The 23,284-nt window shown below is 48.9% G+C and overlaps 2 protein-coding genes across 3 annotated transcripts in view; one reads left to right on the top strand and one right to left on the bottom strand.

Annotated features, from left to right (window-relative positions):
- Window positions 1-1,622: 1,622 nt before the first annotated feature.
- Window positions 1,623-15,302, bottom strand: TMEM53 (transmembrane protein 53). 2 transcript variants are annotated; one of them, XR_012235395.1, is made up of 4 exons: window positions 15,146-15,302; window positions 8,601-8,704; window positions 2,461-6,367; window positions 1,623-2,397 (listed from the first exon to the last, which is right to left on the bottom strand). XR_012235395.1 is itself a non-coding variant. In XM_073593978.1 (3 exons), exons 1-3 carry the CDS (start codon window positions 15,198-15,200, stop codon window positions 5,672-5,674), a joined length of 855 nt encoding a protein of 284 aa, XP_073450079.1. In that variant the 5' UTR covers window positions 15,201-15,302; the 3' UTR covers window positions 1,623-5,671. The 2 variants fall into 2 exon arrangements, 1 of the variants encoding a protein (XP_073450079.1); XM_073593978.1 differs by having other exon boundaries at window positions 1,623-6,367.
- Window positions 15,303-15,319: 17 nt separating this feature from the next.
- Window positions 15,320-23,284, top strand: part of ARMH1 (armadillo like helical domain containing 1) — a gene marked incomplete in the record, with an annotated part of 20,948 nt that continues 12,983 nt past the window's right edge. The window contains 3 exon segments of the mRNA XM_073593977.1: window positions 15,320-15,489; window positions 21,365-21,589; window positions 22,242-22,310. Of these exon segments, the coding sequence (XP_073450078.1) occupies window positions 21,384-21,589; window positions 22,242-22,310 (275 nt within the window).

The following is a 23,284-nucleotide window of genomic DNA, read 5'->3' as shown; positions in this document are numbered from 1 at the left end:
GTACCCTTTAGGCAGGTTTTTGTGTCTGCTGAGATTTCTTGAGTCACTTTTTTTTGCTCCTGTGGGATTCCATAAAGCGCCACACTGCGGAGCTCTGTATAAAAAAAGAAGAAAATTGTGGTGCCACCCCAGAGGATGACCAGAGGATAGCCGATAATACGGGAATCATCTCCACATCATGCCGGAGAGCGACACATTTACTCCAAAGCCAAACTCCAGACAAAATGGTTTTTGAAGAATGGAAACAGATCAGAACCCATCCTACATTCGTATTCTCTTCTGTGTCCACATTGGAAAGAATTCTCACTTCCTGTCTAGGTGACCACACAGAATTCTCTTCACTTCCTGTCTAGGTGACCACACAGAATTCTCACTTCCTGTCTAGGTGACCACACCGAATTCTCCTCACTTCCTGTCTAGGTGACCAACAGAATTCTCTTCACTTCCTGTCTAGGTGACCACACAGAATTCTCTTCACTTCCTGTCTAGGTGACCACACAGAAAGGGAGGAGAATTCTCTCCAACAGTTTCACAGAAAGCAAGAAAATCTGATACGCGTTCCAACACTTCTTCACTTCATCCAAAACAAAGATTAAAAAAAATATTTATATCAAGTGGTAATAAACCAGAAATGTCATATATTACCGATCATCAGATGTGGCGACTGCATTCGGTTTTTTTTTTCTTAAGTCCTTTATCCCCTCAGTTTTCACCTGGTGATCTGACCAGTAACACACTTCCTGCATCAGAGCGCCCCCACTCTGGATGAAGGAACACAGGGGGCACCTTTGGGCAGCAGCTTTCTCAGTCTGGGGGGGGGGGGGGGGGGGGGGGGGAGTGTTAGATGGACTAGCAGATTTAAATACACTAACACACTGAAGCTTAACTCCAGCTTACACTTTATTTTTTTTAAACAGAAGTAGCTCTCACTTTATAATCAGTTACAGTAACAATTATGTTCAATTTGGGAGAAAGGTTCTACATAAATAAAATCAAAGCTGATCATTATAAGCACCCCTGTCAGTGGTAAATGGTTTGTCTCATCCCTGTAACTGATACATTCTGCTGGAGAGCTTGTGCTGTGAAAAACAACTGACTTGCTGGCAGGACCAGCAGGAAAGGAATGCAGCCGTCACATCTAGGAATTGGGAGATGTTTGCTTCTGGGTTTAATACCGCTTAATAAAAAATAAATTGAAGCCAGACCCCCCCTCCCCCCCTTTCCAGGCTGGGGGTCTAAATCAAGATTATACCGGCTTCTGCCCACAGCCCCCGGAAAGAGGCCCCCCGGACTCCGGACAGAATTCTTTAGCATTTTCCTACATCAGTTTCTGTCGTTTTACAATCGGTTGAAGTTTTATGTAAATCCATAAAGAATGAAATGGTGAGAGGCCCCTGGCGGGTCTTCCCGCGGTGTCCCCTCTGGGGAAGTTTCATTTCCTGTGTCCCCAAAAGTGAGGCAAACCTCCTCATAGGCAGTCACTTCCTGTCACCTGTGACACCAGGACAAAGAGTGCGGGAATTTCCCCCCGTGGGGGACACAGACCTGACAGGGGCTCTAACCCTCCCCCCCCCCCCCTTCATCCACAAACAGTCATTACAGAACAAAAAACAAATACAAAGTTTCACTCACAAACAGTTTTTATTAAAATAAAACATCTCACATTGAACAGTGCAAACCTCCCGATCCAAGATGGACGTACAGCGCCCCCCTCTGACATCTCCTGTATACAGTAAAGAGACCCTGTCATTGACTATTCAGGATCCCTCCAATCAGCTTATACCCACACTGCCCCGCCCCCTTCGACAAAGGCCTCACAGATACCCAACACAGAGGGAGGGAATATCCCTTTCCCAGGATACCGAACTCGAGGCCTGAGCGGCCAATCACCAGCTCCGAACGTTGTCACGTGATTAGGAATAACCATCTAATAGGGTTTGACTCCCAACGCTGACAGAGGAGTGGAGCGGTGAGTATAAGTGGACTGTCAGCAAGAGAACCTGAAGAAGCAGGACAGGGTCCAATCAGAATAAAACCTGGCACCGCACCCGGCTACAGCCAATGGCTGTCCTTAGAATGAGGCCCCCAGGCTTCAAAATCAGAACGTGGCTCCAAATTCCACCTTTGTTTGTTCTAGAGGGAAAAAAATATACATTTATATAACAGAACAAACAGTGGTGTATACAAAAATCCTACAGGATACAATTCTAGATTTTATTAATCAGCTACATGTAGATTGGAGAGGTTTGTTACACACAGGAAACCATCAGAGCAGAAAATACACTGAGCAACCAATAGAGGGCGCTCGTAGAGTACTGGAAATACTACAGGGATCTGTAATACCAACTAAAAACCAATAGAGGGCGCTCGTGTAGTACTGGACATACGGCAAGGGACCTGTGATACCGACTTACAACCAATAGAGGGCGCTCATGTAGTACTGGACATACGGCAAGGGACCTGTGATACCGACTTACAACCAATAGAGGGCGATCGTGTAGTACTGGAAATACTGTAGGGATCTGTAATACCAACTTACAACCAATAGAGGGCGCTCAGTGAAACTAGAAATGTTGCAGGGACCTATATTACCAACTTACAACCAATAGAGGGCGCTCGTGTAGTACTGGAAATACTGTAGGGATCTGTAATACCGATTTACAACCAATAGAGAGCGATCGTGTAGTACTGGAAATACTGTAGGGATCTGTAATACCAACTTACAACCAATAGAGGGAGCTCGTGTAGTACTGGAAATGCTGCAGGGATCTGTAATACTAATTTACAACCAATAGAGGGCGCTCAGTGAAACTAGAAATACTGCAGGGACCTGAAATACCGACTTACAACCGATAGAAAGCGATTTGTAATACTGGAAATACTGCAGTGACCTGTAATATCAATTTCCAACCGATAGAGGGCGCTTGTGTAGCCCTAGAAATACTGCAGGGACCTTTAATACTAATTTTCAACCAATAGAGGGCGCCCGTGTAGCACAGAGAAAATGGCAAGAAGCTTCAATAGAGACTTACAACCAATAGATGGCGCTTACGTGACACTAAAAGACACGCCAGGTAAATGCTGAATTGTGCACATACAACCAATAGATGGCGCTCGTACATCACTGTCTAATTTGGCTACCGCCAACACAGGGCGCCTATTAGTCACTGACTTCACCAACTACAGCCAATAGGTGGCGCTGTGTACACAGCTCTACATTGAAATGAATGGGAAAGCTACAGCAGGCGGTAAACAATGTCAGAACTCCTGCAGAGGGACTACAAGTCTCAGCATCCTCTCTTAGCTACAGAGAACATCCACAGGTACATGTCAAAGCGCCAGCTTCCTGCTACTCATCATACCAGGAAAGGTTCTCAGCCAGGAGAATCTATACACACCGCATGCACCCAATACATACCCCATGTACAGAATACAGACTCCATGCACCCAATACACACTCCATGTATAGAATCCATGCACCCAATACATACCCCATGTACAGAATACACGCTCCATGCACCCAATACATGCTCCATACATCCAATACACACCCCATACATCCAATACACACCCCATGCACCCAATACACACCCCATGTACAGAATATAGACTCCATGCACCCAATACACACCCCATGTATAGAATCCATACACCCAATACACACTCCATGTACCCAATACACGCTCCATACATCCAATACACGCCCCATGCACCCAATACACACCCCATGCACCCAATACAAAACTCCATGTACACAATACACGCCCCATGCACCCAATACAAAACTCCATGTACACAATACACGCCCCATGCACCCAATACACACTCCATGCAGACAATACACAGGTATTAACCCTGAACACACCTATTTGTTATGAGTTTCTATTACAGATCAATAATTACAATGAGCTTCTTGCGCTGCAGACCCCCTCTAGCTACCCTGCAGTCTCACTCCTTCTGCTGCATCCTGTGTGTGTGTCTGACAGGGAGGGTGACCCCTGCACCCTCCATGCAGAGCTGCACCCCACCCCTTAGAAAAGAACACGCTCCCCACACACTATTCCCTCCCTGGAAACCTGGTGGGGGTGACAATTGGCCCCCAGAATCTGACCTATAGAAAAAATGGGTTTTATTCAGCAATGTCGGGATCGTTCAATAAAAGGAGGCATTGGAGGGGATTTGGGACCTCCGGCTCACATTTTGGATATTTATCTGCAGGTCGGGGGAGGAATCTTTAGCTGATATTTGGTAAGCTCCGCCCCCGCGGGGTGAAGGTACAATAAGGCACTTCGTATCGTCAAGCAAACCCAAATCTGTAATGAATAATCTTATCAAATCCGAACTATAACCTAAATAACATGGGGAGGGGGAGGGGGGAGGGTCTATGTATAAAACATTCACTGCGTCTTATCTCTCAGTGTATGTGTCGGGGGCCCCGGGGGATATTTTGGGGTCCACGTATAAAACATTCACCCTGCAGGTCATTGATATGTGTTGATTGCTGTATTCCCTGCAATATGATAATCATCGTCAGCGCCATCTAGTGGCCATAATGTGTTTTTTTTTTTTTTAATTGCTATACAGCTTTCCAGCCACTAGATGGAGCTGACGGTCACAGGAGAATACAGCGATCATTTGTGAATGCTGAAGATGTCCTCATGCCAAATTTATAAAAATAGACCCCAAAAAGTCCCCCGGTACATAAAATATAATATGAATGACAGCAGAAGATAATAATCCTCGCAGTCCCCCGATCCCGGGACTCCGCCTCCACACACGGGTGACAAGTCAGAGATCGATGACACTTGTTTGTTCCCGCCTCGTGGGTATATATTACATAGGAGGTCAGCATACGGGGGGGGGGGGCAGCAGGAAAGGGGATCTCCCCGCAGGCTGTCGGCAATGGTCCGATCTTGTGTCCCCCGCCGTGTATAACATATATTGTATATAGCGCCCCCTATATATACAATATATACGCCGTGTATAACATATATTGTATATAGCGCCCCCTATATATACAATATATACAAGATGGCAGACACCAGATTCGATGATTACCGACAATTCAGCCTGCTACTGGCTTTCCCCGCCAACATTCATTTCATTTCTTGAGCATTATATGAAAAGAACACATCCCTGGCATCCCTTTACATGTGCATGCTCCCCCTGCTGGCTACTACAGGCTTTAGCTGTGCAATCCGCTGATCACTTTGTTGCAGTGTAATCAAGCAATTGATCCTCAGATTGCACAGCTAAAGTCTGCAGCACCCAGCCACCAGCAGAAGGGGAAGGATGCCTGTCTAAAGGGATGTTGGGGATGTGTTCTTTCAAATAACACTTGAGGCAAAGGTGCTGTGATGTTTACAGGAGTCTGCTGGCCCCTCCCACCAAAGACCAGCAGATGACATCACTAGGACTTTTATGTGCTATTCTGGTTATTGGTCGATAAAGTTACTTTTTATATTTCATCATAATGTGGGAGGGGGAGGGGGGGGGGGGCGGAGTTCTTTGGCATAGAAATAAACTGGAAAACATGGAGCGGAATTAAACGAAGGAACCGGGGGGAACTGATAAAAGGAACCAGTCTAGTGCATAGAACAGAGGAGGCGGAGACAGGAAGTGACGTGTGCTTCCGCAGGATCTTCCTCCAGCCAATGAGGGGAGCCCATTCCTAAAATGAGGGGTGCTCACTCATGAAGGCGGACTTGGCCGCGCGGTTGACGCAGTCCCTCAGGAAATTGACGCAGGCGCTGGAATACTTCTCCGGGTAGCGGCGGAAATGGCTGACGTGTTCGGACTTCTGGAAGTCCACGCTCTCGGTGGGCAGATGGCGCTGGCGGCGCGCGCTCACCGCGCCCTCCACGTCTCGGTAGCAAATGATGCGGTCGGCGCGGGAGTAGAGGTAGAGCTGCGGCCAGAGGGAGGGGTCTCTCTTCATGGCGTCGTAGTGATTCTCGTGCAGGAAGCGCGTCATCGGGTAAAGGACGATGCGGAGGATGAAGATGGTGACGGCGAAGGCCGCCAGGAGCAGGTACCGCAGGGGCCAGCCGGTGCCGGGTCGGAGGATGGTGTTGAGCGCCTGAATTGAGCCGTAGATGTTGCGGTTTCCCGGGGCGCTGTCGAAGGTCGTTCCCACCACGCGGAGCTCCATCATCCGGGGGTCGGAATGCAGCAGCTCGGTGACGTAGCGGTACAGCATGAAGCCGCCATTGCTGAAGACGTGAAACAAGATGGGGTTCACCTCCACCTCGTAATCATAGAGGAGGCTGAGGAGCTTCTTCGCTTCCTCCTGCAGGTGGCGCAAGCCGAACGACTCCGAGAAGAAGACCGTCCTCCATGCCGCCGTGTGACTGATGACAATGCAGCCCTGCAAAGAGAGAAGGCGGAGTCACAACAGCGCCATCTACAGGCTGACAGTGTATACACACTCAATGCATAACAGCGCCATCTATGGACAGACAGTGTATACACACTCAATGCATAACAGCGCCATCTGTGGACAGACAGTGTATACACACTCCATTTATAACAGCGCCATCTGTGGACAGACAGTGTATACACACCCCATTTATAACAGCGCCATCTGTGGACAGACAGTGTATACACACCCCATTTATAACAGCGCCATCTGTGGACAGACAGTGTATACACACCCCATTTATAACAGTGCCATCTACAGGCTGACAGTGTATACACAATTCATTTATAACAGCGCCATCTGTGGACAGTGTATACACACCCCATTTATAACAGTGCCATCTGTGGACAGACAGTGTATACACACTCCATTCATAACAGCGCCATCTGTGGACAGACAGTGTATACACACTCCATTCATAACAGCGCCATCTGTGGACAGACAGTGTATACACACTCCATTCATAACAGCGCCATCTGTGGACAGACAGTGTATACACACTCCATTCATAACAGCGCCATCTGTGGACAGACAGTGTATACACACCCCATTTATAACAGCGCCATCTGTGGACAGACAGTGTATACACACCCCATTCATAACAGCGCCATATGTGGACAGTGTATACACACTCCATTCATAACAGCGCCATCTGTGGACAGTGTATACACACCCCATTCATAACAGCGCCATCTGTGGACAGTGTATACACACCCCATTCATAACAGCGCCATCTGTGGACAGACAGTGTATATACACTCCATTCATAACAGCGCCATCTGCAGGCTGCAATGTCTGCCTGGCTGGGGGAGGGTGGGCTGGTGTATATGGCCTGTGTTCACCAAGGAAAAAGTAAAGTGGACCTGTCATTAGATATATATGTGAAGTGCAGCAAGCTGAGTAATGGAATCAGTGTAACTTTAAAGTACATGTATTGTAGAGTCCCACAGAGCAGGGTATCCCCTCCCAGATGCCCAGCAGGGACCCTACCATAGTGTATCTTTATCACTCCTCCCTCCATTCTATTAACAGCTTGCCGACCAGCCGCCGTCATTTTACGGCGGCAGGTCGGCACGATCCTGCGAACCATTGTAGCTATACATCGGCTCCTGTGACCGGGATAGCGCTGCTACACTGTGGGGGCGGTCGCGATGACCGCCGGCCACGAGTGATCACGAGCGACAGAACACGCAAGTGTGTGTAAGCACACAAATCCGTGTTTTGTTCTGAGAGGAGTGACAGATCGTGTGTTCCTATTAGCTAGAAACCACGATCCGACACTTCCTCTAGTCAGTCCCCTCCCCCTTCAGTTAGAATCACCTCCCAGGGAACAGTTAACCCCTTGATCCCCCCTAGTGATAACCCCTTCACTGCCAGTGACATTTTTAATGTAATCAGTGCATTTTTATAACACTGATTGCTGTATAAATGACAATGGTCCCAAAAATGTGTCAAAATTATCCAATGTGTCCGCCATAATGTTGCAGTTACGATAAAAATAGCAGATCGCCACCATTGCCAGTAAAAAAAATAAAAAAATATTACAAATAAAAATTCTATAAATCTATCCCCTATTTTGTAGGCGCTATAACTTTTGGGTAAACCAATCAATAAACGCTTATTGCGATTTTTTTTTTTACCAAAAATATGTAGAAGAATACGTATCGGCCTAAACTGAAAAGTTTTTTTGTTTATAGCGCAACAAATAAAAACCGCAGAGATGATCAAATACCACCAAAACAAAGCTCTGATTGTGGGGGGGGGGGAAAGGACGCCAATTTTGTTTGGGTGCAACATTGAACGACCGTGCTAATGTCAGTTAAAGCGACGCAGTGCCGAATCACAAAAAAATGGCCGGGTCATTCAGCAGCCAAATCTTCCGGGGCTGAAGTTTAAAATCCTGAGATTCTGTGTATAGAATAAATGTGCATGCTCCTCCCCTTCCCACAATGCATTGTGTGTGCCTTCCCTGGTGGGGTTTGTTCTTAGGTTGTCTGACTGGCAGTGCCAGGACAAGGTTTATTAGCATTCAAAGCACAACCCCCGCCCGCCGGCCCTTCCATTCCCTTATGAGTTACTTCAACAGTGTATATTACAGGTCTTGCACTTTTGCCAAGTGGGCTCAAAGCAGCTGCCTCTTCCACCCCCCCCCCCCGCTGTGGCTGGTCCGGTTGGCACTCACCTGCTTATGGTAGAAGGAGCTGTATTTAGCCAGGTGCTGTTCCTTGCAGCCTGCCCAGCCGAGAAGAATCACCACCGGCTCCCTCTGGTGGTCCCACCGAGAACCTGCAGAGACACAGGAAGGGGGCTGTAGATAAAAAGAAATGAAAAGCCCCATTTTCTCATTAAAGTTTCTGCACTATGGTGGCGCTACAGTGCGGGGACAAGCGGTGCGGTGAGATGCGCTGCTGAAAAATCTCAGCACTGCACCAGCACATCACTGCTGCGTTGTGAACGGGTCACATAGCGGTAATCTGTGTTATGTGTAGAAATACCCTGGTCCCCACATTTAGGGGTCTATTTCACCAGCATCCATTCATACACAAATGTTTCCCGTATTTTCTGTAATGAATTAAAGTGGTTGTTAAGCCACTCTAACCTGTATGCACCGTCAGCACTGCTTCCTATTGTAGTGTCCGCCTCTATGTGTGATTAATAGAAATAAATGCTGCAAATACCTCATTTCACAGCCGAGATTGCGATCACATGACTGGCCAGCTTTCTCCTTTCCTCCTCTGAGAGATGCGGCGGGCGGGGCTGAGATTCCTCTGCTGATGTCAGTTTGGAGGGGAGGAGGAGAGAGCTGGCTGGTCATGTGATCGCAATCTCAGCTCTTAAATGAGGTATTTACAGCATTTATATTCATAAATCATTCACAGAGGGGGACCCTGCAATGGGAGGCAGTGCTGATGGTGTATACAGGTTAATGTTATGAGAGCAGCAGGAGGGGGGAGGGGCAGCACTGTCACCAGCAGATAGATAGAGGGGGGGGGGGGGGGACACAGGAGCAGAAAGGAGAGCTGCAGATGACAGAGGCACAGAAACTGACCACGGTGTCAGGCTCAGCAGCCATAATACACCGTGGTCAGTTTTCAGAGGGGAGGGTAAGTTCACCATACAGATTTTTCTATAAAGATGAACTTACCCTTTAAAAGAGAAGTCCAGCCAAAGCTGGTTTTGCTGTACTTCTATAGATCACAGAAGTGCAATTCGTTTTGCACTCCTGTGACTCCTCTTCAGCAAAGAGCGGGCTGAAATCCGCACTCCGCTGACGTCAGTACAGGCATCGCGTCATCCCGACAATGGGAGTCTGGATCCGCCAGGTGCGAGCCGCTGAGAGCCTGAGACGGCCGCTCCCCGCCCCCTCCACAGCTCAGCGCTCCAATGGGCGACAAGGAAGCAGAACTGGCAGTCTACAGCTCTCCGATCAGGGAGCTGTGAGAACCGAGCCATGGGAGATGTTCGATCGCTCGGTTCTCAGTGTAGAGGCGCCGGGGGACAGATGCAGCATCCACCTAGGTAAGCATGGAACTGAAAAAAAAAATCCCATACTTCTCTTTTAATGCATTCTATTAGGGTTGCACCGATACCGATACTAGTATCAGTATCGGTGCCGATACCGAGCATTTGCATGTGTACTTGTACTCGTGCAAATGCTTCGATGCTTCACCTGATACTTGGGCAGCCTCAGTATAGCTTTTCTGGCAGTCGCTTCTCCTCCTCTCCCTCCCACGGCAGTCAGGGAGATCGGTGCTTGTAACTCCCCCCCCCCCCCCAACCACCGCACCGATCACCCCCGGCTGTCCCACTCTGTGCTCCTCATGTCCTCCTTTGGTCCCGATCCGTTTCGTCCTCCGTGTCCCCTCTGTGCTCCTCCTCCGGGAGCCCTCTGCGTCCTCCCCGGCTCTCCATGTCCTCCTCCAGTCCCCCTGCATCCTCCCCGGCTCTCCGTGTCCTCCTCCAGTCCCCCTGCATCCTCCCCGGCTCTCCGTGTCCTCCTCCGGTCCCCCTGCATCCTCCCCGGCTCTCCGTGTCCTCCTCCGATCCCCCTGCATCCTCCCCGGCTCTCCGTGTCCTCCTCCGATCCCCCTGCATCCTCCCCGGCTCTCCGTGTCCTCCTCCAGTCCCCCTGCATCCTCCCCGGCTCTCCGTGTCCTCCTCCGGTCCCCCTGCGTCCTCCCCGGCTCTCCGTGTCCTCCTCCGATCCCCCTGCGTCCTCCCCGGCTCTCCGTGTCCTCCTCCGGTCCCCCTGCATCCTCCCCGGCTCTCCGTGTCCTCCTCCAGTCCCCCTGCATCCTCCCCGGCTCTCCGTGTCCTCCTCCGGTCCCCCTGCGTCCTCCCCGGCTCTCCGTGTCCTCCTCCGGTCCCCCTGCGTCCTCCCCGGCTCTCCGTGTCCTCCTCCGATCCCCCTGCATCCTCCCCGGCTCTCCGTGTCCTCCTCCAATCCCCCTGCGTCCTCCCCGGCTCTCCATGTCCTCCTCCGGTCCCCCTGCGTCCTCCCCGGCTCTCCGTCTCCTCCTCCGGTCCCCCTGCATCCTCCCCGGCTCTCCATGTCCTCCTCCAATCCCCCTGCATCCTCCCCGGCTCTCTGTCTCCTCCTCCGGTCCCCCTGCATCCTCCCCGGCTCTCCATGTCCTCCTCTGGTCCCCCTAAATCCTCCCCGGCTCTCCGTGTCCTCCTCCAATCCCCCTGCATCCTCCCCGGCTCTCCGTCTCCTCCTCCGGTCCCCCTGCATCCTCCCCGGCTCTCCGTGTCCTCCTCCGATCCCCCTGCATCCTCCCCGGCTCTCTGTCTCCTCCTCCAATCCCCCTGCATCCTCCCCGGGTCTCCGTCTCCTCCTCCGGTCCCCCTGCATCCTTCCCGGCTCTCCGTCTCCTCCTCCGGTCCCCCTGCATCCTTCCCGGCTCTCCGTGTCCTCCTCCGATCCCCCTGCATCCTTCCCGGCTCTCCGTGTCCTCCTCCGATCCCCCTGCGTCCTCCCCGGCTCTCCGTGTCCTCCTCCGGTCCCCCTGCATCCTCCCCGGCTCTCCGTGTCCTCCTCCAGTCCCCCTGCATCCTCCCCGGCTCTCCGTGTCCTCCTCCGGTCCCCCTGCGTCCTCCCCGGCTCTCCGTGTCCTCCTCCGGTCCCCCTGCATCCTCCCCGGCTCTCCGTGTCCTCCTCCGATCCCCCTGCATCCTCCCCGGCTCTCCGTGTCCTCCTCCAATCCCCCTGCGTCCTCCCCGGCTCTCCATGTCCTCCTCCGGTCCCCCTGCGTCCTCCCCGGCTCTCCGTCTCCTCCTCCGATCCCCCTGCATCCTCCCCGGCTCTCCGTGTCCTCCTCCAATCCCCCTGCATCCTCCCCGGCTCTCTGTCTCCTCCTCCGGTCCCCCTGCATCCTCCCCGGCTCTCCATGTCCTCCTCCAATCCCTCTGCATCCTCCCCGGCTCTCCGTGTCCTCCTCCAATCCCCCTGCATCCTCCCCGGCTCTCCGTCTCCTCCTCCGGTCCCCCTGCATCCTCCCCGGCTCTCCGTGTCCTCCTCCGATCCCCCTGCATCCTCCCCGGCTCTCTGTCTCCTCCTCCAATCCCCCTGCATCCTCCCCGGGTCTCCGTCTCCTCCTCCGGTCCCCCTGCATCCTTCCCGGCTCTCCGTGTCCTCCTCCGATCCCCCTGCATCCTCCCCGGCTCTCCGTGTCCTCCTCCAGTCCCCCCATTTCCCAGATCTTTTAGGATGGAGAGCGGAGGAAGGAGCCGGTAAATATGTCATTTAGGGCTGCAACTAACGATTATTTTCATAATCGATTAGTTGGCCGATTATTGTTTCGATTAATCGATTAATCGGTTGATAAGCTTAAAAAAAAAAGTGTTGTGTATAATTTAGTTAATATGTAAAGTTTTAAAAAAAGGCAATTTATTCTTAAATATCTCTATGCAGTGGTAAATATAAATAACTATATGGTTAGGGAGCAACATATCTAATCCACTCTGAGAATAACAGACAGAAGAGATATACTGTATATACAATTAGATGAGATATACTGTATATACTATTAGAGGATATATACTATTAAAAAGGGTGAATCTGGTAAATATCATCAGACTCAGATCAATTTTTTTTTATTTAAAAAACAAACAATGTCTTCCTTCAAAAAAAATGGCATTTTAAGAACATTTGTTCAATTTTTTAATTGTTAGTGGGGTCAAATTGACGTTCATTTTCAACCATGGTGACAATTTGTAAATAGAAAACTTCTTGGTCAAAGGAATTTTCAGACGGTGTATGTGGTTTTCGTTCATTTTAAAAACAGAATGTTAAAAACAAGTGAAAATTTCAAACATTCTTTCATTCAGCGAATGTACAAAGATTTTTCGTCTGAATATTCTCTTCTGAAAATTGATCCGTGTGGCCAGCATAAGGCTCGGTGCACACCTATGCAGTTTGCTTTTGATATGTTTCTGCAGTGCTTTTTGCTGTGCGTTTTGATTTTTGCGCACGTGATTTTGCTGCAATTTGCATTTTTTTTTTGCATTTTTTGGCCCAATTTGTTGTTGGGCAGATTAAAAAACACAAATTGCTACAAAAACGCATTACATGCTTTTCTGCAGCTTTTCCATTGAAGTGTATTGAACCAAAAAAGCACCGTTTTACATAAAAAAAAAAAGTCCCTGAACCTTTCCAAATACGCAGCAGCTGAAAAAAAGCATAGATGTGAACGTGTCCCATAGGAAACCATGTAAATGAACTGCAGTGCGTTTCTGCAAAAAGCACCAAAAAACACACAGATGTGAACCACGTCTAAGAGGTTTAGTAACATAATGGGGGTTTAAAAAAACTAAAATTAGCCCTTTATAGTACAAAAAAAGCAAATAATCTCTATTGTAAGGGGTTCATTTTTTTTACTGCAGAACTGTGAAAGTAATATTTACAGTAGCGATTATTTGCTCTTTTTGTACTATAAAAGGCTCAATTTAATTTTTTTTAACCCCATTATGTTACTGGCCGATTAATCGATTATGAAAATAGTAATCGATTATTTTCATAATCGATTAGTTGTCGATTAATCGATTAGTTGTTTCAGCCCTAATGTCATTTACCGGCTCCTTCCTTTTCTGAATGCTCAGTGATCACTGACTGTCCAATCATAACTGAGCATTGTAAACTGTATTTATGTTGCTTCAGTTTATGAATGGAAAGGAGCCTCTGTCTCCTCTCCATTCATCTTCAGTGCAGCTCAGGCTGCAGAGAAAGGGACTGGGGCGTCTCGCTGCAGCCGTCACCCCAGAATTTAATGTCACCATCATGACAGACATTCCCAGTTAGGCGATCGGTCCAGCAAGTGGCTAATTGGGGGAGTTCAGAAAACAATAACCCCATTGTGGCCACTAGATGGAGCTGACGATCCCATGAATGAAATGATAGAGAACACGGGGAACATTCGCACCCCCTCTATGACATTCGTCCAACGAACGTTTTCTAAACAGACCTCATCGTGTAAATGGGTCCTGAAGGACCCAAACCAGAGCTCCACCCCCCTCCCCTCCCCCCTCTCATAATACAGACATGACCATAAAACACGGACCGTACAGCAAATCAAATCCATAAGACACCCCAGAAGGAGGAACTACAGGTACCAGCCAGCCAATGGTGGACACTCTGGCAGCACAACAAGGCGGGACGGAGCATTTCCATAGCAACCCACAACCCACGCCGCCAGAAGTGACTTCATCACAGAGAGGGACCCCCGTTCAGGTCTTTGTGTGCCCCCTGTGTGTAGTGTTTTGGTGGTGGTGGGGGGAGGGGGATTTATATTGCGGTCTGTAACCCCCGATATTTGTCTCGGTGTCACTGAGACAGAAAGTGATGGAAATCCAAACGGTTAGAGTTGTCACCAGAACACAGGAAGTGAGGGGAATTCTTCCCATGGGGACACCTGTTCTGGTGACTTCCTGTGGAGGGATCACCTCTCACTTCCTGTTGTGTCACCAAAACGGGAAGTGAGGGGAATTCCTTTGTTCTGGTGACTTCCCTGTCACTCTAGATCTCCTCTGACTTCCTGTTGTGTCTCTCGGACAGGAAGTGAGTAGTGAACCTCCTATGGGGACACCAGTTCCAGGAACTTCTCCTCACTATGGAGGGATCTCCTCTGACTTCCTGTTGTGTCTCTTGGACAGGAAGTGAGGTGAATTCCCCCCACAGGGACTCCCTGAACCGCTGATAGGGATTCCTCTGACTTCCTGTTGTGTCTCCCGGACAGGAAGTGATCAGTGACCCTCCTATGGGGACACCAGTTCCAGGGACTTCTCACTATGAAGGGATCTCCTCTCACTTCCTGTTGTGTCACCAAGACAGGAAGTGAGGGGAATTCTTCTGTTCTGGTGACTTCCCCGTCACTATAGATCTCTTCTGACTTCCTGTTGTGTCTCTCGGACAGGAAGTGAGGTGCATTCCTCCCACAGGGACTCCCTGAACTGCTGATAGGGATTCCTCTGACTTCCTGTTGTGTCTCTTGGACAGGAAGTGAGCAGTGACCCTCCTATGGGGACACCAGTTCCAGGGACTTCTCCTCACTATGGAGGGATCTCCTCTGACTTTCTGGTATGTCTCCCGGACAGGAAGTGAGGTGATATCTCCCCCCGGGGAGACTCTCAGTGTACTCAGCTCTGCACAGTCCTTGTAATCTGATCTCCCCCACTGACGGTGTACCGGGGAGGAGTGACGTCACACACGCACACCGGGGAGGGTCTCACCTTCCAGGCCGGGCTCCGGGAAGAGTATACTGTATTCCAGGTCGGTGTCCCCCATGGCACCCTCGACTCTGACCCGGGACCGACCGCCGACTTCCCCTCCACCTCTCCGCCAATCAGCGGCCCGGGATCGGATCACCTGATCCGCACAGCCCTCTGAGTCCCTGGATACCGTCTCCTAGCAACGTGACCGTCGCTTCACCCGCAGAAGCACCATGTCCCGCCAATGGCGCGCCTCATTGGATGGATGTTTTTAAATCGGGGATCTCATTGGCTGGCGGCCTCCAGCCCGGAGCTCTCATTGGCTGACCGTGTTTATCGGTATCTGAAGGTGTCCCGGGGTGCGGGTGAGTGATTTGGGGTGATGGGGGGGAGTGTGAGAGACATGCTGAGACCTGTGGTGCCATATCAGTCCCTTCTGGGATTAGGCGGAGCGGATCCGTCGAAAGCATGGAATCAAGGAGCAACTTCAGGTGACCTCTGACCTCTCCGATTCTGGATGACCTCAGACCCCCAAATTATAGGTGACATCTGATCCCCCAGATTCCAGATTATCTCTGACCCCCAGATTCCAGATTATCTCTGACCCCCAGATTCCAGGTGATCTCTGACCCCCCAGATTCCAGATTATCTCTGACCCCCAGATTCCAGGTGACCTCTGACCTCTCAGATTCCAAGTGACCTCTGACCCCCCCCCAGATTCCAGATGACTTCCCAGATTCCGGATAACCTCTGACCTCCAGATTCCAGATGAACTCTTACAATCCAGGTGACCTCTCAGATTCTGGATGACCTCTGACCTCATATTCCAGATTACCTCTGACCTCTCCGATTCCAGGTGATCTCTGACCTCAGATTCCAAGTGACCTCTGACCCCCCAGATTCCAGATGATCTCTGAGCCCCAGATTCTAGGTGATCTCTGACCTCTCTGATTCCAGGTGACCTCTGATCCACAAATTCCAGATGACCTCTGACCCCCCAGATTCCATATGACCTCCCAGATTCTGGATAACCTCTGATCTCCAAATTCCAGGTGAACTCTCACATTCCAGGCAACCTTTTAGATTCTGGATGACCTCTGACCTCATATTCCAGATGACCTCTGACCCCCAGATTCCAGATGACCTCCGATCCCCCAGATTCCAGGTGATTTCTGACCTCTCAGATTCCAGTGACCTCTCAGATTCCAGGTGACCTCTGACCTCTCAGATTCCAGATGACCTCTGACCCCCCAGATTCCATATGACCTCCCAGATTCTGGATAACCTCTGATCTCCAGATTCCAGGTGAACTCTCACATTCCAGGCAACCTTTTAGATTCTGGATGACCTCTGACCTCATATTCCAGATGACCTCTGACCCCCAGATTCCAGATGACCTCCGATCCCCCAGATTCCAGGTGATTTCTGACCTCTCAGATTCCAGGTGACCTCTGACATCTCAGATTCCAGGTGACCTCTGACCTCTCAGATTCCAGGTGACCTCTGACCTCTCAGATTCCAGGTGACCTCTGATCCCCAAATTCCAGATGATCTCTGACCCCCCAGATTCTAGATGACCTCAGACCTCTCAAATTCCAGGTGACCTCTCAGATTCAATTTGACCTCTGACCTCTCCGATTCCAAGTGACCTCTAATCCCCAGATTCCAGATGATCTCTGAGCCCCAGATTCTAGGTGACCTCTGACCTCTCAGATTCCAGGTGACCTCTCAGATTCCAGGTGATATCTGACCTCAGATTCCAGGTGACCTCTGATCCCCAGATTATCTCTGACCCCCAGATTCCAGGTGACCTCTGACCTCTCAGATTCCAGGTAACCTCAGATTCCAGATTACCTCTCAGATTCCTGATGACCTCTGACCCCCAGATTATCTCTGACCCCAGATTCTAGGTGACCTCTGACCTTTTAGACTCCAGGTGACCTCTGACCTCCAGATTCCCGGTGACCTCTCAGATTCCGGGTGATCTCTCAGATTCTGGATGACCTCTGACCCCTAGATTCCAGATGACCTCTGACCCCCAGGATCCAGGTGACCTCTCAGATACCAGGTGACCGCTCAGAATAAAGATGACCTCTGACCTCCAGATTCCAGGTGACCTCTCAGATTCCCAATGACCTCTCAGATTCTGGATGACCTCTGACCCCCATATTCCAGGTGACCTCTCGGATTCGGGGTGACCTCTGACCCCCATATTTCAGGTGACCTTTTGAATTCCAGATGACCTCTGACCCACAGATTCCAGGTGACCTCTCAGATTCCCAATGACCTCTGACCCCCAGATTCCAGGTGACCTCTCCGATTCCAGGTGACCTCTGATCCCCAGATTCCAGATAATCTCTGAGCCCCAGATTCTAGGTGACCTCTGACCTCTAAGATTCCAGGTGACCTCTCAGACTCCAGGTGATATCTGACCTCAGATTCCAGGTGACCTCTGATCCCCAGATTATCTCTGACCCCCAGATTCCAGGTGACCTCTGACCTCTCAGATTCCAGGTAACCTCAGATTCCAGATGACCTCTCAGATTCTGGATAACCTCTGACCCCCAGATTCCAGATGACCTCTCCGATTCCAGGTGACCTCTCCGATTCCAGGTGACCTCTGATCCCCAGATTCCAGATAATCTCTGAGCCCCAGATTCTAGGTGACCTCTGACCTCTAAGATTCCAGGTGACCTCTCAGACTCCAGGTGATATCTGACCTCAGATTCCAGGTGACCTCTGATCCCCAGATTATCTCTGACCCCCAGATTCCAGGTGACCTCTGACCTCTCAGATTCCAGGTAACCTCAGATTCCAGATGACCTCTCAGATTCTGGATAACCTCTGACCCCCAGATTCCATGTGACCTCTCGGATTCTGGATGACCTCTAACCCCTAGATTCCAGATGACCTCTGATCTCCAGATTATCTCTGACCCCAGATTCTAGGTGACCTCTGACCTTTTAGACTCCAGGTGACCTCTGACCTCCAGATTCCCAGTGACCTCTCAGATTCCGGGTGATCTCTCAGATTCTGGATGACCTCTAACCCCCATATTCCAGGTGACCTCTCAGATTCCGCGTGACCTCTGACCCCCAGATTCCAGGTGACCTTTTGATTTCCAGATGACCTCTGACCCCCAGGATCCAGGTGACCTCTCAGATACCAGGTGACCGCTCAGAATAAAGATGACCTCTGACCTCCAGATTCCAGGTGACCTCTCAGATTCTGGATGATCTCTGACCCCCATATTCCAGGTGACCTCTCGGATTCAGGGTGACCTCTGACCCCCATATTTCAGGTGACCTTTTAAATTCCAGATGACCTCTGACCCCCAGGATCCAGGTGACCTCTCAGATACCAGGTGACCGCTCAGAATAAAGATGACCTCTGACCCACAGATTCCAGGTTACCTCTCAGATTCCCAATGACCTCTGACCCCCAGATTTCAGGTGACCTCTTGGATTCCGGATGGCATTTGACCTCCAGATTCCAAGTAACCACAAAGACAGGGAACCAACCTATCGCATTACCTTTGTGATAGCTTAATTAGTGTCAAAATAACAGATGTATACTGGCAAACAACATTATGGCACATCAAAATCCACAATGTACTTCAAATGGCCTCGTCATCAAGACAAGTCCCAAGCCCGAGAAGACCTTCCAAAATACTGACGCGTTTCGAGAGGAGATCCCCCTCTTCCTCAGAGCCAAGTCTGGATGATGCATAACTGGCCTCTATATAGTAACTGGGTCAGGTCACATGACGCCCTAAATGGGCTCCTCCCATCCATGGGTGGATATAAAAACATGGATCTGACCTCAGAGTTATCCACTAAATAATATTCTTATTGCAGGTATATATCATATATCATTCAACAAGATCCAAAAACAATTACCACCTTGATAGCGTCAGATGTCATTGAATATGATAAAAATGATCATCTAAAAATATATATAAAAAAAATGGGCATCCCATTACAGATCTGGTGTAAAGGGGCACTCCAAACCAGGACTGTCCCCCACACATCTGTAGGGAGCAGAAGTGATGGTTGCAGTGCCAGTGGCCGCAATTCCTGCCCATGAAGGGCGTCACTGTGGAACGCACGCCAGCCGAAAACCGGAATTTTTTTTTTGGTATGCACATTTTTTATATATATTTTTAGATGATCATATTTATCATATTCAATGACATCTGACGCTATCAAGGTGGTAATTGTTTTTGGATCTTGTTGAATGATATATGATATATACCTGCAATAAGAATATTATTTAGAGGTAAGATCCATGTTTTTATATCCACCCATGGATGGGAGGAGCCCGTTCGGGACATCATGTGACCTGATCCAGTTACTATATAGAGACCAGTTATGCATTATCCAGAATTGGCTCTGAGGAAGAGGGGGATCTCCTCTTGAAACGCGTCAGCCTTTTGGAAGGTCACCTTGCGCTTGGGACTTGTCTCGATGCTCAGGCCGTTTCAAGTACATTGTGGACTTTGATTGCTGATGTTGTTTGTCAGTATACTTCTATTCTTTTGATACTGAATAAAGCTACTACAAAGGTAATGCACTAGGTTGGTGCCCCCCCCCCCCCCCTCGTTGCAGCATTTCTTCTGGGTTTCCCTGGCCTGTAGGGGGCAGCAAAGCCAGTGCAAATATTGGATTAGCCGAAGATGTCTGATTTTTGCCAGTGCACTTCTCTCCAGCGCAGGAGATTGGTCTTCTTTGTCCAGATTCCAGGCAGCGTTCATTTTGGCAGCAAATTTCAATTTAGTTTTAGTCTTAGTCTTTTGACTAAAATGGCATTTTAAATTTTAGTCTTCTGCAATTGTTTTAGTTTTAGTCGTATTAAGTTGACTAAATCTCCTATATATTTTAGTCTACTAAAATGTCCTGCATTTTAGTCAACTAAAACTCATTTTAATCATCTAAAATCTAATGGGTGTAGTTAAATTGTAATGCAATATTTAAGCGTTTCTCTACAATTTACAAACTCATTACATACTGCTGGAGTGAAAAATCTAATATGTTATTATTTATGGTATTTAGGTTTGAACATGCACTACAGACCAGTGTTCATTTTGACGTCAAATTTCAATTTAGTTTTAGTCATAGTCTTTTGACTAAAATGCCATTTTAGTTTTAGTCATATTTTAGTCATCTCAATTGTTTTAGCCGTATTTCAGTCTACTAAAATAGTATTAATTTAGTTGATGAAAATGTTTTAGTCGATGAAATTGACACTAATTCCAGGTGACCTCTGACCTCCTAGAAGACAGACTGCTGACCCCCCCCCCCCCCCGCACATGCACATACAAGTTCCAGGTGACCCCTGACCTCCCATATTATTATTGTAAAAATTATTGAGTTCATCATAGATGTGCGAAGCCTATTGCATTAGGGTGTGCACCCCAAAACTAAAACACACATACTTTCTCTGCAGCATCAGCTACATGGGTCAGCAAATGAATGGGAATTGCTCTTTGCCGAGCAGCTTCCTGTTCATTCACAAATGGAAGCCTAGTAAACATATTTATTAGCCCCTTTCCCCGCTCTCCACCCTGAAACATCCCCGCAACAGCCAGGGGGAGGGAAGCCAGCAGCACTGCAGTAGGGGGAGGGCCCAACACTTGAGGAAGTCCAGGCAGTAGGGGGAATCGGCAATGCACATAGTGATTAGGGTGTGCCCAGGCACACCTGGCACACCCCCTGCGCATGCCTATGAAGCTCATGTAATCTCCACCATTACTGGACCCTCCCCTCCCAGGATCCAGTAATGGCGGAGTGGACAGATCCCTGTTATTGATGTCTGGCTCCTTGGGTCTGTCCCGGCCTCCAGCAGTCATGGCCGGTGCTGTACACACAATGAGGAAAAAGATCTTTATCGATGAACCTGCACTTCACAGATCAATCTGTCCCATAGTGTATGTGGGAATTGAAGGGTTTAGTTTGTGTGTCATGTAATGATGTCATCAGTTCGTGTGTGTCATGTGATGATGTCATCAGTTTGTGTGTGTCATGTGATGATGTCATCAGTTTGTGTGTGTCATGTGATGATGTCATCAGTTTGTGTGTGTCATGTGATGATGTCATCAGTTTGTGTGTGTCATGTGATGATGTCATCAGTTTGTGTGTGTCATGTGATGATGTCATCAGTTCGTGTGTGTCATGTGATGATGTCATCAGTTTGTGTGTGTCATGTGATGATGTCATCAGTTCGTGTGTGTGTCTCCTCCAGATCACTCTGAGCTGCCATCATGATCTCTGTGAAGGAGCAGGAGGCCATCAGCCAGCTCATGGAGTTCTTCAAGGATTGGGACAACAGTGGCAAGGTCACCCGCTGCCGAATTCTCAACAACTTCATCACCTCCAATCAGGGGAGGAGCGCACTGGAACTGGAGGAGGAGTTCTCCCAGGGGGGCAGCCTGTTCCTGGCCCGGATCACCACATGGCTGAGACTCTCGTATCCTGACATTCCCAGACTCTGCACAGTACCACTTCTCTTGTCCTGTATGTCGGGTGTAATTCTCGGTATCTGTTCTTATTCTGTATGTATGGACTCTGCACAGTACTACTTCTCTTGTCCTGTATGTTGGGTGTAATTCTCGGTATCTGTTCTTATTCTGTATGTATGGACTCTGCACAGTACTACTTCTCCTGTCCTGTATGTCGGGTGTAATTCTCAGTATCTGTTCTTATTCTGTATGTATGGACTCTGCACAGTACTACTTCTCTTGTCCTGTATGTCGGGTGTAATTCTCGGTATCTGTTCTTATTCTGTATGTATGGACTCTGCACAGTACTACTTCTCTTATCCTGTATGTCGGGTGTAATTCTCAGTATCTGTTCTTATTCTGTATGTATGGACTCTGCACAGTACTACTTCTCTTGTCCTGTATGTCGGGTGTAATTCTCGGTATCTGTTCTTATTCTGTATGTATGGACTCTGCACAGTACCACTTCTCTTGTCCTGTATGTCGGGTGTAATTCTCGGTATCTGCTCTTATTCTGTATGTATGGACTCTGCACAGTACTACTTCTCTTGTCCTGTATGTCGGGTGTAATTCTCAATATCTGTTATTGGTATCTGGTGATTCTCCTCAGCCTATACTCAGATATATGTTCGGGACGTGTCTTAAGGAAATTTTGCAGTCTATTTCCATTTTCCTCTCATCCACCGGCAGGTAAGTGTTCCTGTGCTGTGTATGTTATATTGTATCCAATGTGCTGAATTTGGTAATTGTATCACATATACCTGGAGTGTCACAATGTAGCGCAGAGGGCGGAGCGTTACTCACGTCTCTCGTATTTTGGGTACAGTCTAAAGCATGACATTTCAGGGCCATTAAGGACCCCTTCATCATTCAGTTGGGACAGTTAAGTGAAACCAACACAAAGTATAAATTGTCATTGTGTCTGCTTCACACAATTGTCCTGGAATCCCAGGTTCTTACCACTAGGCCACTTCAAGCTTTATCTTTGCTATCCTGCCTGGTCCTCATTTACTATGAGGGACATATCTTGGCTGCCCTGCTTATATCTTCCTTTCTGCTAGGGCTGTATCTTGGCCATCCTGCCTGTAACTCATTAAATATGAGGTCCATTTATTGGCCGTCCTGCCTGGTAGTTCATTTTCTCTGATGGACGTATCTTGGCCACCCTACTTATATATCGTATTTCCATTTATTGACCATCCTGCCTGGTTTTCATTTTCTCTGAGGGACATATCTTGGCCTTCCTGCCTGTATCTTGTTTCCTTTGAGGACCATACTGTATATTGGCCATCCTGCCTTATCTCATTTCCTCTGAGGGACATATCTTGGCTTCCTTACCTATATCTTATATTTTATTTCCTCACAGGACTTTATCTTGGCCATTCTGTTTAGTCTTCATTTCCTCTGGGGTCCTCTCCTCTACCTTTCTCTGTCCAGGGTCCCCCAAGGTTCTGTTCTTGGACATCTCCTAATCTCCATCTACGCCTCCTCCATGGGTCAGCTGATAGCCTCCTATGGCTTCCAAAACCATCTCTACACTGACAACACCCAAATCTTTCTCTCTACTCCTTAGCTCACTCCTTCAGTTTCCTCACGCATCACTAATTTACTAATAGACATATCAGCCTGGATGTCAGACCACTTCCTCAAACTCAATCTATCCA

This window comes from Aquarana catesbeiana, linkage group LG07 (genome assembly GCF_042186555.1).
Source record: "Aquarana catesbeiana isolate 2022-GZ linkage group LG07, ASM4218655v1, whole genome shotgun sequence".
NCBI classification, from domain to species: Eukaryota; Metazoa; Chordata; class Amphibia; order Anura; family Ranidae; genus Aquarana; species Aquarana catesbeiana.
Note: the sequence above shows the minus strand (reverse complement) of the source record. Positions and strands in the feature narration are given on the sequence as shown.

Excerpts from the sequence above, each read along its gene's own strand:
- TMEM53 (XM_073593978.1), bottom strand. The coding sequence starts at position 15,200 with ATGGGGGACACCGACCTGGAATACAGTATACTCTTCCCGGAGCCCGGC. Across the intron at positions 8,705-15,145 it reads CCCGGAGCCCGGCCTGGAAG|GTTCTCGGTGGGACCACCAG; the intron begins GTGAGACCCTCC and ends GTGTCTCTGCAG. Across the intron at positions 6,368-8,600 it reads GCTCCTTCTACCATAAGCAG|GGCTGCATTGTCATCAGTCA; the intron begins GTGAGTGCCAAC and ends CTCTCTTTGCAG.